The sequence below is a fragment of the Microtus oregoni genome, unplaced genomic scaffold (assembly GCF_018167655.1).
Source record: "Microtus oregoni isolate MIOR12 unplaced genomic scaffold, Mior012 000012F_ref0000307, whole genome shotgun sequence".
In the NCBI taxonomy this organism is placed as follows: domain Eukaryota; kingdom Metazoa; phylum Chordata; class Mammalia; order Rodentia; family Cricetidae; genus Microtus; species Microtus oregoni.
The window spans coordinates 10,682,464-10,696,589 of NW_024543071.1; the positions used below are offsets into that span (position 1 = coordinate 10,682,464).

A 14,126-nucleotide genomic window follows, 5' to 3' on the forward strand; every position below is an offset into this window, starting at 1 on the left:
ACCATTGACCCATATCTCCAGTCCACTTATTATTAAAAACTACTACTAACATTGTGTTTTTTTTCCTCCTGATATATGGAGGCATGAAGAAATTAGAAAGCCTAGGTTCTGATCTGATGGCATCATTTGTTAGCCGGGCAAGTGAATTGCTTTCAGAATTGCAACTGCCTCTGTGGTCTTCAGGATTTGTCCCATTTGTATCATATATGGATTTTTAAGCACACAACATGCATTCTCATCTAAATTGTTGACAGATGATGAACAGGCCACTGACAAGGGCATGGCCTCGCTGCCCTATCTGACATCACTCTCATATTTAATATATAAACACCAGCTATGATCCATAGCTTATGACAAGAGGCTGATTTTTTTATGATATAATTAAATCTCATGGTTTCCACATTTTATCTCCAATTCAGCCTTCCAGCAATGTTCTTACCACCTGTGATGTTAGATAAATATAAACAAATATGTTTATATATGTATATAAGTATACACACATATGTATGTGTATGTGTGATTTTATTGTTTTCATCATTACAGTTTCAAGAGGTACAGGTATTTTTTTTTTTCATTTCACTTACTATCTAGTCTCTAAAGCCTAGAACATTCGCAAACACACAGGAGGTCTTCAATCACTCCACTTCAGTCAGCCTTGCATGCTACTTGGTGCTAGGTTTGAAGGATCCCTGGGCATCCTCAGCACAGAGCAGTAGACTCCACACTAACTCACCTTCTCCAGTGGTCCAGAAGTATACAGGGAGATTCATGGATATGTCACAGTAAGACACTCAGATATTATATTACTTTTCAGTCTTACATCTCTTGTATTTTGTGTATTTTTCTGCTGTCCGTACATAAGTACCTAGGACATATATGCATTATAACTGAAAAATTACCACATATTCATGTGTGCTCATTTTTCTCCTTATTAATATGTTCAAATAAAACATTATTTGGAGATAACTGTTTCCCAGCATCAGAGTTATGGTCTCTCAGGGACATAACGCTACAGCTTAGGCTATTTTCAGCAGAAAAATGCCCGGGTTTCACTGCCTTTGAACTCTGTCTGTGCTCTCCACTCATCTGAAGCTCATGATCCCTATACAGAGATTGAAAGAAAGGAGAGTGCAAAGGTCATTTTCTTCTTGTTCCGTGGTTAACATGGCCTTTCTTGCCCTAGTGGACCCTTAGCATCTGCTCTCCCTCTGAATGCAACATCAGCACCTCCTGATGGGTCACCTAATTGTTTTCCAGCCACAATTTGATCACAGATTTAGCAATCCTCCCTAACCCAGGTGGTAAGGTGGTCAGTATTTATGCTTGAGATATGCAAAATTTCTTGTCTATCTTCTACGCCAAGCAAACCTTCCCTCTTTCTCCTAGTCTACAGATAAAAAGACGTCTCTTTCTATACTGAAATACATTCTTATTTTTATCCATACTTAACACTTAATAATAATCATTATAAAATATTGCATAAATATATCTCGCTTTTTGGCACTACATTCATATATGTGGGGATGTATTTGTTATCCCAATCCAAGAACTGTCCCAGAGATGCTGGTCATTATTTTCATGTGTCTTCCCAGTGGATTTTTCCCCAATCAGTGTACACTTTTATTTGGGGTCCATTAATAGACAATAGCTCAGTAAATTGAAAATATTCATTTAATAGATTGTAATAAAGTACTTAGAGATTTACCCCATTAGTTTTATGAGCAGATAAGAAACTGTCTCCCAGATATATTATTAGGTAAAATTAACATGTAGCTGAAAATATAAAGAAAATGATCCACTAAAGTTTAAAAATGATAAAAGAGAAATGTTAATAAAATCACAAGCTCTCTTTTAACTACTCACTGATTATTTTAAGTTTATATCTCTGAATCTCACTGACCTTATGGCTCCCCTTAGGGAGTCAGGTACGTCGTCCATTTAAAGTCTGTCTTCTGTATCTCATTGCTCTATGACTTTTATTTGGAATTCAGATGTGGTGACCTGGCCTTGGTGCATGGTATATAGACTTTCACATTCCTATCTGTTCCACACACATTAGGAAACCACAGAGGCAAAGGAGAGTAGGAAATTAGGAACTATGAAGGATACAGGAAATATTAATAATGGCTTAAGAAGACTATAGAAGACAATGGACCTAAGTTCAGCAGCTAGGTTTGTCCTGATCTATTAACACTCACTTAAGTGAGCCCCTAGAGTAAACATTAAACATTTATCCACTATTTGATCAAGAAATATTTACATGATCCTGGGTATGTTGGTTTGTAAAATATGTATAGAAAGCAAATATTTATTGATAATATATAATAAATAATAAAGGACTTTGTATTGAAATAGTTTGGGGGAATATGTTTGTTATTTAAACATTTATTAAAGGCAAAAGAGAAAACAGTATATTAATGGTGACTATTTGATGCTTTGGGATAAAACAGCATCAGTATTTTTCAGAATTAATCCATATTTTAATTTTATAATCATCCATGCTGAAAATCATAGTTCACATGAATTTGTAACACAAAAGGTAACAAGTATATTTCTGTTCACTTAAAAGCTGGTTTTACATATTGCTCTAATCCCAAGGCAAAATTTATGTAATGTTTTTGGTGGTGGTGGTCAGTATGGAATTTTTGCCAGCAACTCAAAAGGAAAAATTTTAAATCAATTAATATAATTTAATCCAAAGATATATTAATCTAGCCCTTACATATTGAGGGATGATGGTAGAAAGACGTTGAAAGCCCCTGTTTTCTGTAAGCATACCATAATACTTCTATGAGAGCAAAAAGCATGCAGTAAAGTTGCTGTGACTATAAGAAGATGTCATCTGGAACCTCAGTAGAGGTGTTGGAAGGGCATTCACCAGCATTATTGGAGTAATGGGAACAGGGCAAAGTGTGTGTGTGCATTCAGAAAACCAGCAGTGAATCTGTGCAGTGTCTCACTAGTGAGTGCTTCCCAACATGCCTGAGGTCCCCCTTACATTTCGTGTTGAATCAACCTTTGGTTATTCTTCACTAAGAAATCATTTGTTGTTCCCTTCACCTTCTGCTATATCGTATTATATAAAGTCAAGATACACAGCAAGACATTGGGCTCTTGAGGCAAGTTGTTTCCTTCCAACAAAATTTTACACTGAAAGCTTTACTTCTACAAAGCGGTTTGTGCAACAAACATCTTCACCTTGTCATTACCATTCTCAGCTATATGAAACTGCACTCTTCATCAGATACCCATTCCTCCCTTTGTCTTTTCACACACACACACACACACACACACACACACACACACACACACACAATTTATATAAAACAGCCTCTGTGTAAATAGGCTTTTGGGTTGAGGAATACAGATGACAAGATGCAGACTTTGAACTTGGGAAGCTTAAGGTTGCTGTCTATTCTGATTTCTCAATATGTCATTTCACGTTGGAACTAACAATTGTTTTTATTTGTCTTGTCTGCTCATTTGTTTCTTTATTTGTTGTTCATGGGAGGTAGTTTTGTTACCGGGAAAACAGTGTGGCAGAGTGAGCTCTAGACTAAAGGAAGCAAGAAGAAAGCGTGTCTCTCTGGAGATAGAAGGTAAAAATGACTTTCGGGCATCCTCGCTTTCACACGGCTTGTTTCTCCTGCTTGCACAGCAGATGAGACCTCAGTTGCCTTGTTCAACAATAAAAGTTGTGGCTGTAGCCACGTTTCTGATGATGTTTGCATTAGAAACTATCATGTCATGGGAAGAGCCAGCCCTGGCTTTACAGAAGGAAATCAAGGAGTCCTACTGCTAATGTCTGCCAGGCACACGGCTTCCTCTGTCTGTAGCAGAGAGGATTGCTTGCTTCCAAGGCAGTGTTTAGGGAGAGCTTCTGGGGATACACGATTCCTCCATTAAAATAAAGAAAAGGAAAGCAGCAATCTCCTTCCCCAGCAGCCTCTGTTTCCCTGCAGACCCTGTACTCTGTAAAAAGCATTTCTAAATCGGAATAAGTAGGTGCTATCCAGTCACAGTATTTTTTAATACTTGCTCTATAGTTATCTACTTGAGGACATTTTGTGGCTCTGCAGCATTTATTAAGAACTATATTAAAGTGGGATAAACTCAGATAAAATGCCAGGAGAATGATAAACCAGTGACATTTCCAAGTTCCTATGTGGAAAATGTCTACGAAGGCTGCACTGGGCTGGTGGTATTTCACAGGACTGATACCACACTGCTAGGCTTCGTGGTGTATCATGTCAGGCTAGATTTAGTTTTCTTCATAGCCTCAGCTCTGGTGAGCCTTGAGTTTTATGCTGAAAGCTCTCAATGGGACCACCAACTTGAGATACCAGGAGCACGGAAGTGCTAGGCAACTACAGACTTGTTCATGGTTTTATCAGTGGCACATTTTTAGAATGGCCAATATGCTTTCTCTTCAGTTTCCCTCAAGGTCCATACAGAGGCAGGAGATGCCATTCTTCCATTTGAGTGATGATATATTTATTCTTATTATTCTCATTGCTAAGGATTGCACCCAGAGGTAAACGCATGCTAACCAAGTTGTATTATATATTGACTTTATTATTTTTGACTATTGACATATGAAAACAAATAATTTTTATATATCATTTCTGTTAGTAGGCAACCATGATACCCAAAAGAGTTTATTATGGCCACATGGAATTTGGTTTCATGGGTGATTATTAACTTCCCTAATCATCTCTTCAAATAAAATGGAATGTCAGAAAAGGACAAAATCAGCATTATTTTCTGAGTCCTTGCTCTATAACAGGAGGATATATGGGGTAGGGTTCTCAGAATTAAACCTAAGACTTCAACAGCTACCAGACTTGGGCTTAGTCAGCCATTTGCTAACGTTCCTTATGGCTCACATTGACCAACCTAGTCTGGATCCTGCTAGCCTTAGGCTTTCAAGAGGCCTGTACGACCAGCCAATCATGCCAGGAATTTGTGTGTATGTTCCTGATGTGGGAGTGTCATATATCAATCTTTTGATTTCATTGGTTAAGTAATAAACAAACTGCTTGGGCTCATAGCTTAGAACATAGGTGGGTGGAGTAAACAGAACAGAATGCTGGGAGGAAGAGGAAGTGAGCTCAGATGGACAGCTCTGCTCTCTGGAGCAAAGATGCCACACCCCGCTCCCGGGCAGACACACGCGATGAAGCTCCAACCCAGGATGGACATAGGCTAGAATCTTCCTGGTAAGACCAGTGCTCACAGATTATTAGAGATGGGTTGATTGGGATATCAGAATTAGCCAGTAAGGGCTAGAGCTAAAGGGCCAAGCAGTGTTTAAATGAATACAATTTGTGTGTTGTTATTTCGGGGCATAAGCTAGCAGGCAGCTAGGGTGCTGGGGATGCAGCCCTGCCTCTCCTATTACTACATGTTCCTGGAAATCTTATTTTTGCATTAAAAAATTCTGAAGTATAGGTGTGTTTCTAGAAGTCTTGGAGAGATGGTTGACTCTCTTATGTGTCACTTAAAGTGAGAAAATATGTTTACATTCTTCTGTAGCAGTGTCCCAGAAATGAAGTGAAGGGAGAAGAGGGGTGAGGTTGGGGGATTCCAGGCAGATATACCAGCATGGTCATAGATCTGAAGAATTAGTTCATAAAGGAGAAAAATTCACATTAATCCGACAGACAAGGTAATTTGAACCTCCGTTTTAACAATCCTGAACCACTGATTTTCATCATCCTGTATATTTTTATTACTCTCAATCATATTGCCTTGAGGCAGGGTCTCTTACTAACCAAGAAGCTTGCCCATGTAGCTTAGGCTGGCCTTACCACTGGGCTCCCTGCACCTCCTTTTCTCCTTGCCAATGTTGTGGATGTTTATGCATGTGAACCTAACCTAACTTTTTGCAGGGGTGATGGGAACTCAAATTCAGTTCTTTCTGTTTCAAAGCAAAGTCTCTTACCCAATGAGCCACTTTCTCAACCCCTCATTTTTGTATTTTATGCTTGTGACTTGAAATCTTGTCTGAAGAATCGGTCCGTGGATTTGGGCATGCTCTCAGTGTTGAGAGACGGAGAGCTATGCTTATGAACGAGAGTCGCCATAGTATTTAACTAAAATGGAGTGGAGGGTTCACTTTCTGCATGTGTTCAAGCTATTTCCACTGATGCAAAATGTTCAAATTCATGTTACAAGTTACTTTGAGCAAAATGATAAAAGCTTTATTAGGAAATGTCTGCTTCCTGGGAGAAGAAAGTGGGAATTAATGTTTAGAGCATAGATTTTGAATTCCAGAGCATGTATCCATCAGAGAACTCTTACTGGCAGTGATTTTAATCGGTCCATAAGGAGCCTGCTTTTGTAAAAATGAAGAACAGCTAAGCTAGTGAGGCCCCAGACTTTCTGAATTGTGAAAATGAATTCAAATAGAAAAAGTTCTGAGAATGCCCATAAGACATTGATTAATTCACTTCTTTCAAAGGATCTGCAGATCTTTGTACTTCTTCATTCTCCTTTTCCCTCCCTCTTTTAATTGCTTTTTCTTTTTTTCTTCCTTGTTCCCCATCCCTCACCATTTTTTTTCAATTCCACAATTTACAATTTTCCTGTCATAGGACAAGTAAATGGTTTAAAACAAAATTCCTCCAGTAGCTATTGTGTTCACCTATGTATGTGGGAGGGGGGGCTATGCATGTATTTCTGCATCCCTGGGTTTTATGTATGAATGTAATTGGTGAGATTAACAGGCTATTCTCACACTTGGGAAAACACACAAATAACTATTTATGAAAAATATAAGTTATATTTTAGAGAATTTGCATAAAACAAGTATTTGTTTATAGGAAATGCAATCATCATTATAAGTTGGGTATACCTAGCAGAAGTGGCCTTTCAATTGTGTCTCTGAAAAGAGCTCGTGAGCTACGATGAAGCTGGAGCAGAACATTCTAAACTGCAAGCAGAACCCTTGAGAGGCTCACAGAGCACTGTGTAATGGATGTGGCACTTTAGGATTGGTAAAATGACTTAGTGTGTCTGGTGAGGAGGCAGTGGGGTGAGAGGAGGCCCGCCATTTGCAGTCTGAGACTCTCTGTCGTGTCCTGAACTGAGGTACGCTTTTGAACTCTGCGTATTCAAGAATGCTGGGTTGAATGGCTGGGGGCATACAGCAAAACAGCATATGACTCTTTCCTTTATAGAAGTTGAACCAATTAAATTTCTTGGAATCCTGCTTAAAACGAAGCACAAATGTACTTACTTATACTTAAGTGATTCTGTTCTATAAAAATTTGGGGATAAAGCGTGATTGCCTGTCTTATTTATATAAGAGAATAATCCTTTCCATTCAGTATGGTCTCTGACGGGGTATAAAACAGGATTTCTTTTTACATCAATATATGGATTTGGGACATATTAGAATGTGAGGTGACTCTGCATTTTTTTTTATTGACATTGGTCCAACGCTGCTGAGAATGGTCACTCTGCTACAGGTGTTTTTGAACTGCTTGGGTCACATGATATACACAGAAGCTCACAAACTTTTGTAAATTTCAAGTGGCAAACTTTAATTCAATCAGTTTTCTCTGTGAATCTCTATGCAAGCCAACTATCTAAAGCTGTATGCCTGACATCTTCCTGATGGGCCATCCAGGACTGCATGACGTCGGTAATGGGATAATAAGGGTGTGTGCATTCCATGGGTAGGACATACTTTGAAGTCTCAGCTAAAGGGCACATGGTATCCTTGCCAGAGTTCACCGTGGCTTTAGACAAATAAAGGATGCATTGTTATTTTTATTTCAAGTGGAAATTTCGTTGCCGCGTTATCAGGATTGTGGTCTGCTCAGAAACCTGGGGTTATTAACAGTCTATGGTCTTCACTGAGACACCTGTGAAGTTATTAATGTCAAGTTATCTTTTCATGTTTCTCCATTTTATAGGTCTGTGATGGGGTCGAGCAAAGATCCAGACCTTGTGCATCTTGAGGCCAGAACCATAGATGGACGTAAGTAATTCAACTGTGACTTGAAGTTCATAATAGTATTAGTTCTGTCATTTGGTCCTCAACCAAGTCTACAGCCACAGTAGTAATCATCCAAGTCATATGGGGATATAGACATTTCCTTGTGTCCAGAAATCTAGGATTTGCTTAATAATTTTTACAAACACATGGATTTTCAGATTATGCACCGAGGGAGAATTCTAATACTCTGGATTTCCCTGGGACAGGGGGACATGCATATGGAGACAGAGAACACCCTCAGAGTTACTCATTGCTATCCACCTTTTCTATTTATCTACTGATGAATCAAAAGATTTATCTTACTTTGTGTGTGTGAGGGCCTTGCTTTCGTGAATGTATGTGTGCCATGTGTGAACCTGGTGCATATGGAGGTCATAAAGAAGCATTGGATCACCTGGAGAATGGTTGTCAACTATTGAACTGACTAGCTTTATTTATTCTTGAAACAAGCTGGAGTCCTCAGAGAGGAGGGAGCCTCAATTGAGAAAATAGCTCCATAAGATCAGGCTGTGGCAAGCCTTAGGACATTTTTAATTAGTGATTTGGGGGGTGGGTCATCCCATTATGGGTGCAGCCGTCCCTGGTCTGGTGGTCCTGGGATGTGTAAGAAAGCAGCCTGAATAAGTCATGAGGAGTGACCCAGTAAGTAGTGTCCTCCATGGCTTCTTCATTAGTTTGCCTCCAGCTACCTGCTTTATGTAAGTTCCTGCACTCACTGCTTTTGACGATGAGCTGTTATATGGAACTGTGAATGAAATAAACTCTTTCTTGACCATGTTGCACTTGGTTATGGCATTTCATCACAGCAGTAGCCGCCCAAACTGGACATATTGGTAACAGGATGGTTGGGTATTTCTGTGACAGACTTTACCATGTTGTTTTGGGGAGGATTATGGCAATACTTTGGAATTTGGGGCTAGAGATGCCGTTGAGTATTGAGAGCTCAGTAAGCTGTTCTATAGGATCGTGGAAGATAAGATTGCTGAGAATAGTACAGATGCTGAAGGCCTGGTTTGTGAAGTTTCACAGGGAAACAATGGCCTTGTCAGGCTTTTTCTGTGAAGAATCTGTGGTCAGCTGTAGCAAAAGAATTAGCCATGATTAAGAAGATATCAAAACCACTAAAGTAAAACCTTTGCTTTGTTGGGACACTGGATGCTGGTCAGCTGGGCCTGAAGAATCAGCTGTCATTAAGAAGAGACAACATCCTTGAGGCGATGTCTTCTGGGAAATGTAGTCTTCAGTGTTAGCTCACAGTTTTAGACACCGCCAAGACTGTACCTCAGGCTGGCAGCTTAACTTGGTAGCTTAAGCGTGACCCAGGTGGCACTGGTTTTGAAGGCATAAAAGGGTTATGAAGAGCAGCTGAGAGATGGCATTGTCTAGCAGTGTGGGAGACCCTGATGAGAGCCTAGGAATGGCTATTGGTGAAAGTGCAGTGCAGTGGCAGCAAGAGACCCCCACAGTGTGGGAGATGCTAGTACCCTGGGACGGCCACCAAGAACAGAAGCAGCCGTAGAGTGAAGCCAGCCTGAGCTTAGAAAGCAATTTGTATGTGCTGGGGAGGGCAGAGCTGGGGAAATGACCCTAATCCCTTGGAGGAGCCCGGAAGATTGTGAGTTAACCTCAGATACTTGGACATTGAGTTCTTTACACTGGTGGAATTTGGTTCTGCTTTACTCAGACTGGGACCGTGCCCTGGTTCTTCCCTCTTGAAGGAAGAATTTAACCTAATTCTTATTTTTACAGGGCCCTGCAGTTGAAAGCCTTTGTGCTTTTAAAGGTGATCTTGGATTTTTAAAAGAGATTAGATTATATTAAAGACACTGAAAATTTGAAGTGTTTGAATTTGTAAAGACTGTCTGACTTTTAAAGTTACGTGCATTTTATATTGTGATATTAATATTAATGTACCATATTGAGGGTAAATGAGGAAGGAAAGGTTCTAATTGAAAGGTGATATGTTTTATGGCCAGTTGACAAGGGGTCAGGTGCACTGGTTAGTTTTATGTCAACTTGACGCAAGCTAGAGTCATCAGAGAGGAAGGACCCTAAACTGAGAACATGTATTCATAAGATCAGGCTGTGGCAAGCCTGTAGGACATTTTCTTAGTGATTGATGTGGGAGGACTCAGCTTATTGTGTGTGTATCTACCCCGGACACCATAGTGGTCTTGGGTTCTAGAAAAAAGCTGGCTGAGCAAGCTAGGAAGAACAAGCCAGTAAGCAACACCCCTCCATGGAGTGGGCATCAGCTCCTGCCCTATTTGAATTCCTGCCCTCGCTGCTTTTCGTGATGAACTATTACATGGAACCGTGAGTGGCATAAACCTTTTCCTCCCCATGTTGTCTTCCTTCATGGTGTTTCAATACAGAAACAGTAACCCAAACTAAGACAGCTGCAGTGTTGGTTCCTGGAACCAAAACCAGGTCCCTTTCAAGAGCAAACAATGATCCATACCACTGAGCCTTGAGCCATCTTCACATCCGCACCCCACCCCATCCGCAAACAACTTTTTATGAGACAAGGTCTCTCACTGTCCTGGAAGTGCTCAAGTAGACTCCCCACCTGGCCACAAAGCCTGGGATCTATCCACCACTCCTGGTCACAAAGCCTGGGATCTATCCACCACTCCTGGTCACAAAGCCTAGGATCTATCCACCACTCCTGGCCACAAAGCCTAGGATCTATCTACCACTCCTGGCCACAAAGCCTGGGATCTATCCACCACTCCTGGTCACAAAGCCTGGAATCTATCCACCACTCCTGGTCACAAAGTCTGGAATCTATCCACCCCTCCCTCCTAGAGCCAGGATTATAAGTCTGAAACTACCCATGCCCAACTTTTGCTAAAATGCGGGTTCTGGGGATCAAAGTCATGTCCTCATGCTTGCAAAGCAAGCTCCTGGCCAACTGAATTGTTTTCCTAGCCCTAAGTTCCTTATTTCTAAAGCTTATTTTCCTCAGTTCCCTCATTTTGTCAGATACTGTCCAGATAATACCTTTCTATTCTGCTTAGGGATTCTCACAAAACACTTTGAAAGAAAGGGAAAATGAATTATCCCCTTGTGAGACTCATCACAAGCAGCAGGAGAAAGAAGTCACTAGACTAGATTGCCACCCTGTGGTAGGTAGTACAAGCCCCTAGTAGACATTTTACAGGAAAGAGCGTCAGTTAGCGAGGACATGCTTAGACATGCTACAGGGAAGAGCTCCACTTAGCGAGGACATGCTTAGACATGCTACAGGGACAAGCATCAATTAGTGAGGATGTGCAGTGAGGTATATGAAGTCCAAGAAAGAAAGTTGCAAATCCAGAATTCAAACCCATTTAAAAAATATCTCAAAATATCACAAATTATTTGTATCACCTTGAAAATACCATTTTTCATTTTCATATTTCATTTTTTCTGAATATTAAGAAAACCTATACTAATGGTTCTAAGTTAGCTTGATTGAGAAATGACTTTGTGGCACTTGCGCCAGGTGTTTTACAGAATTTGCACAATTAGTCCTCCTGACAGTTTTTTAGACAGTGACTTCCATTTCATAGATGAGAAAAATGAAACAAAAAGTTAGACGACATCTGTAGGATGTTTGCAGGATACACCGAGCACAGTAGGGTCTTTTGCAAAGCCCATTCATGTGAGGATAGGAAAGTCAGTATTTGTGAATCACTATGCACAGTGACTTTTCTGTCCAACATTTAAGCTGCAACAATGTAAGTTTCCTTCACCTGCTCTGGATCCTCTGTTGACATACTATTACCATGCATCAGAGCACAAAACAAGTGATAGAGGTGGATGGAATGAGGAAGGAAAAAGTGGTGTTTCAGCCAGTGGCTTAACAGTATAGAGCTAGGTGGGAAAACTAAATTGAATGCTGGGAGAAAGAAGGTAGAGTCAAAGAGAAGCCAGGAAGCCACCAGAGGGGAGAGGTGCAAACTGTCAGTTGGAACCTTGCCGGTAGGCCAAGAGTCTCGTGGTAAAATATAAAATAAAATAAATGGGTTAACCAAAGATATAAGAGCTAGCTAGCAATATGCTTAAGTGATTGGCAAAGCAGTGATTTAAATAATATAGTTTCTGGTGATTATTTCAGGAGTCTGGGCAGCCGGGATATCAACAAGCTTCCTCTGGCAACAGAAAGGGTCATAGTAGAAAATTGTTAAGGGAGAAAAGACAGGTAGAAAGAAAGACTTCATATGTAAAAGATAGTGAAAATGGACCATCCAACTACTACCAAGCAAACACATTTAGTCACATGCCCAGCACTAATCTAGAGGGTGAGCATCCTTTGTTCCTAGTATGTTCCTCAGAATTGGAAAGACACTACCTCATTCCCCGTAATACCTATCTCCCTCTCCTCGAATCATATGTACGCAAAGGTAGAATATAACCGTACTTTGTAACCTCAAGCCAGAAAAGGAATTCACCCAGAAGCCACACAGCTTCCAGGAATATCATTTGTAATTTTCATGGCATGTTTCCTTCCTAGATATTTTACTTCCCAGTTGGAGCATACGTACCTTCTTGGGCATGGTCAGTGGGAGGACAGAACTGGGTCCAAGACAGACCCTGCCTTACCCCTGTCTATTCAAGCAGGGTTGGTGTGTATGATATGCCCAGCAGTGCAGCTGACCCAGAAGGCTTAGCAGTTGGAGCTTCTTTTTCTTTCATCTGGGCTTTCTCTCGGTGAGCTTTCTTTTTCCCTGCAGCAGGTGATATTATCTTGGACTCAAGGTTCAGGTTTATTATATGGCAGAGAGGGAAATCTTTTCCTAAGCAACAGCAGGACCCAACTGCTCTAAAGATCTCATAGACTCCCCACTCCTCGGATGGTTGTTAGGAAAGTCTTAGAGTCCTCCTGTAGCTCAGCATAGCTTGGGGTCTGCCTATTGCCTGAACCTAGTCTCACCTTGTACCTTCCATAAGCCCTGACTGCAGGCTTTTGCGTTTGCTTCTAGCTGTTCAGATAGAACTTACCAGACTGTATGTTTTGCCACAAAAAACCTGATACTTGCTTTTCCTGTGCCCTGGATATCTTCATCTCTCCCCTCTGCTCTGAACAACTGAGCACAGTTAATCACTATGGATGGCTTAGCACAGTGGTAAAAAATGTATTTATTTAGGAAGCCAGACTTAAACTCCCAATTTTAACCAGCATGTTTGATATTATCTAAGCACTTTTCTCCATCTCTTTGAAATTTTATACTCCACGTATATAATTGTGGAATCAATTGTCCTGCCCATCAGTCTGTGAGCTTTGTCAGAGTAGGGATCACATGTCTTTTCACGCTTCTGTCTCCAGCACACACCACCTCTGTGTACATTAGGAGTTTACCAAGTCTATGCGAATGAATGGGTGTGTAGGCAAATGATTGTCAGGGTAGCTAGTTATCTTTTTCGCCTCACATACTAGATTGCTTCAAAAAGTTGAAGCATTACCGTAGCTCAGACTTTGCCATTCATGTGTGGCTCATCTAGGGATCTTATTAAGATGTGAACTCTGGTTCAGCAGGAGCCCGCAATTCTGCCACCTCAGTGATGCCGTGGTGCTGGGCTGTGCAGAAATGTACTTCAGTAGCAAAGTCTCAGAGCAGAAAGCTAATAAACAAAACACTACACCGAATGTCTGAGTTTGGGAGGCTAATGCTGTTTTCTGGTTTGTGGTTTCCTAGTCCATATAACCCTGTTACTTGGAAACAGCTAGACCATCACGCATCCTTATCTACACGTGTTCTTACAGTTAACATTATCCCTGTGCTCATGGGGCATGGGGGAACTTAATGTCAGAATGCCACCCCAGGCGCCACCTTCACCAAGCATGGTATAGATCACTTCTAATTTATTTATCCTTTTTAACTTTTACCTTACTTTTTTTTTTTCCCGCAAAGGCAGCATTTACAGAAACTACCCAAAAGTGAGAATGGCATTCAAATAATAAAGATATTCAGTAAAGGTATTGAATTTGAGAAGATATTCCTGTCAAAACAAAACAGGAAAGAGAAATATTTACCAATTGAAATAAAAGATTGAAGCATAACATCTGACCTGCTTCAGTGAAAAAAATGAAATTAGATTTATTGATACTATGATCTCCCTGGCCCTCTCAGCCTTT

General features: G+C 40.6%; 1 protein-coding gene across 6 annotated transcripts in view; it reads left to right on the top strand.

The window, feature by feature from the left end:
• Positions 1–14,126, top strand: part of Sorcs1 (sortilin related VPS10 domain containing receptor 1) — a 507,727-nt gene that overhangs the window by 359,088 nt on the left and 134,513 nt on the right. For all 6 annotated transcript variants that reach the window (XM_041661119.1, XM_041661120.1, XM_041661121.1 and 3 more), the window contains exon 6: positions 7,923–7,987. In XM_041661119.1, the coding sequence (XP_041517053.1) occupies positions 7,923–7,987 (65 nt within the window). The remainder of the gene's footprint in view (positions 1–7,922; positions 7,988–14,126) is intronic.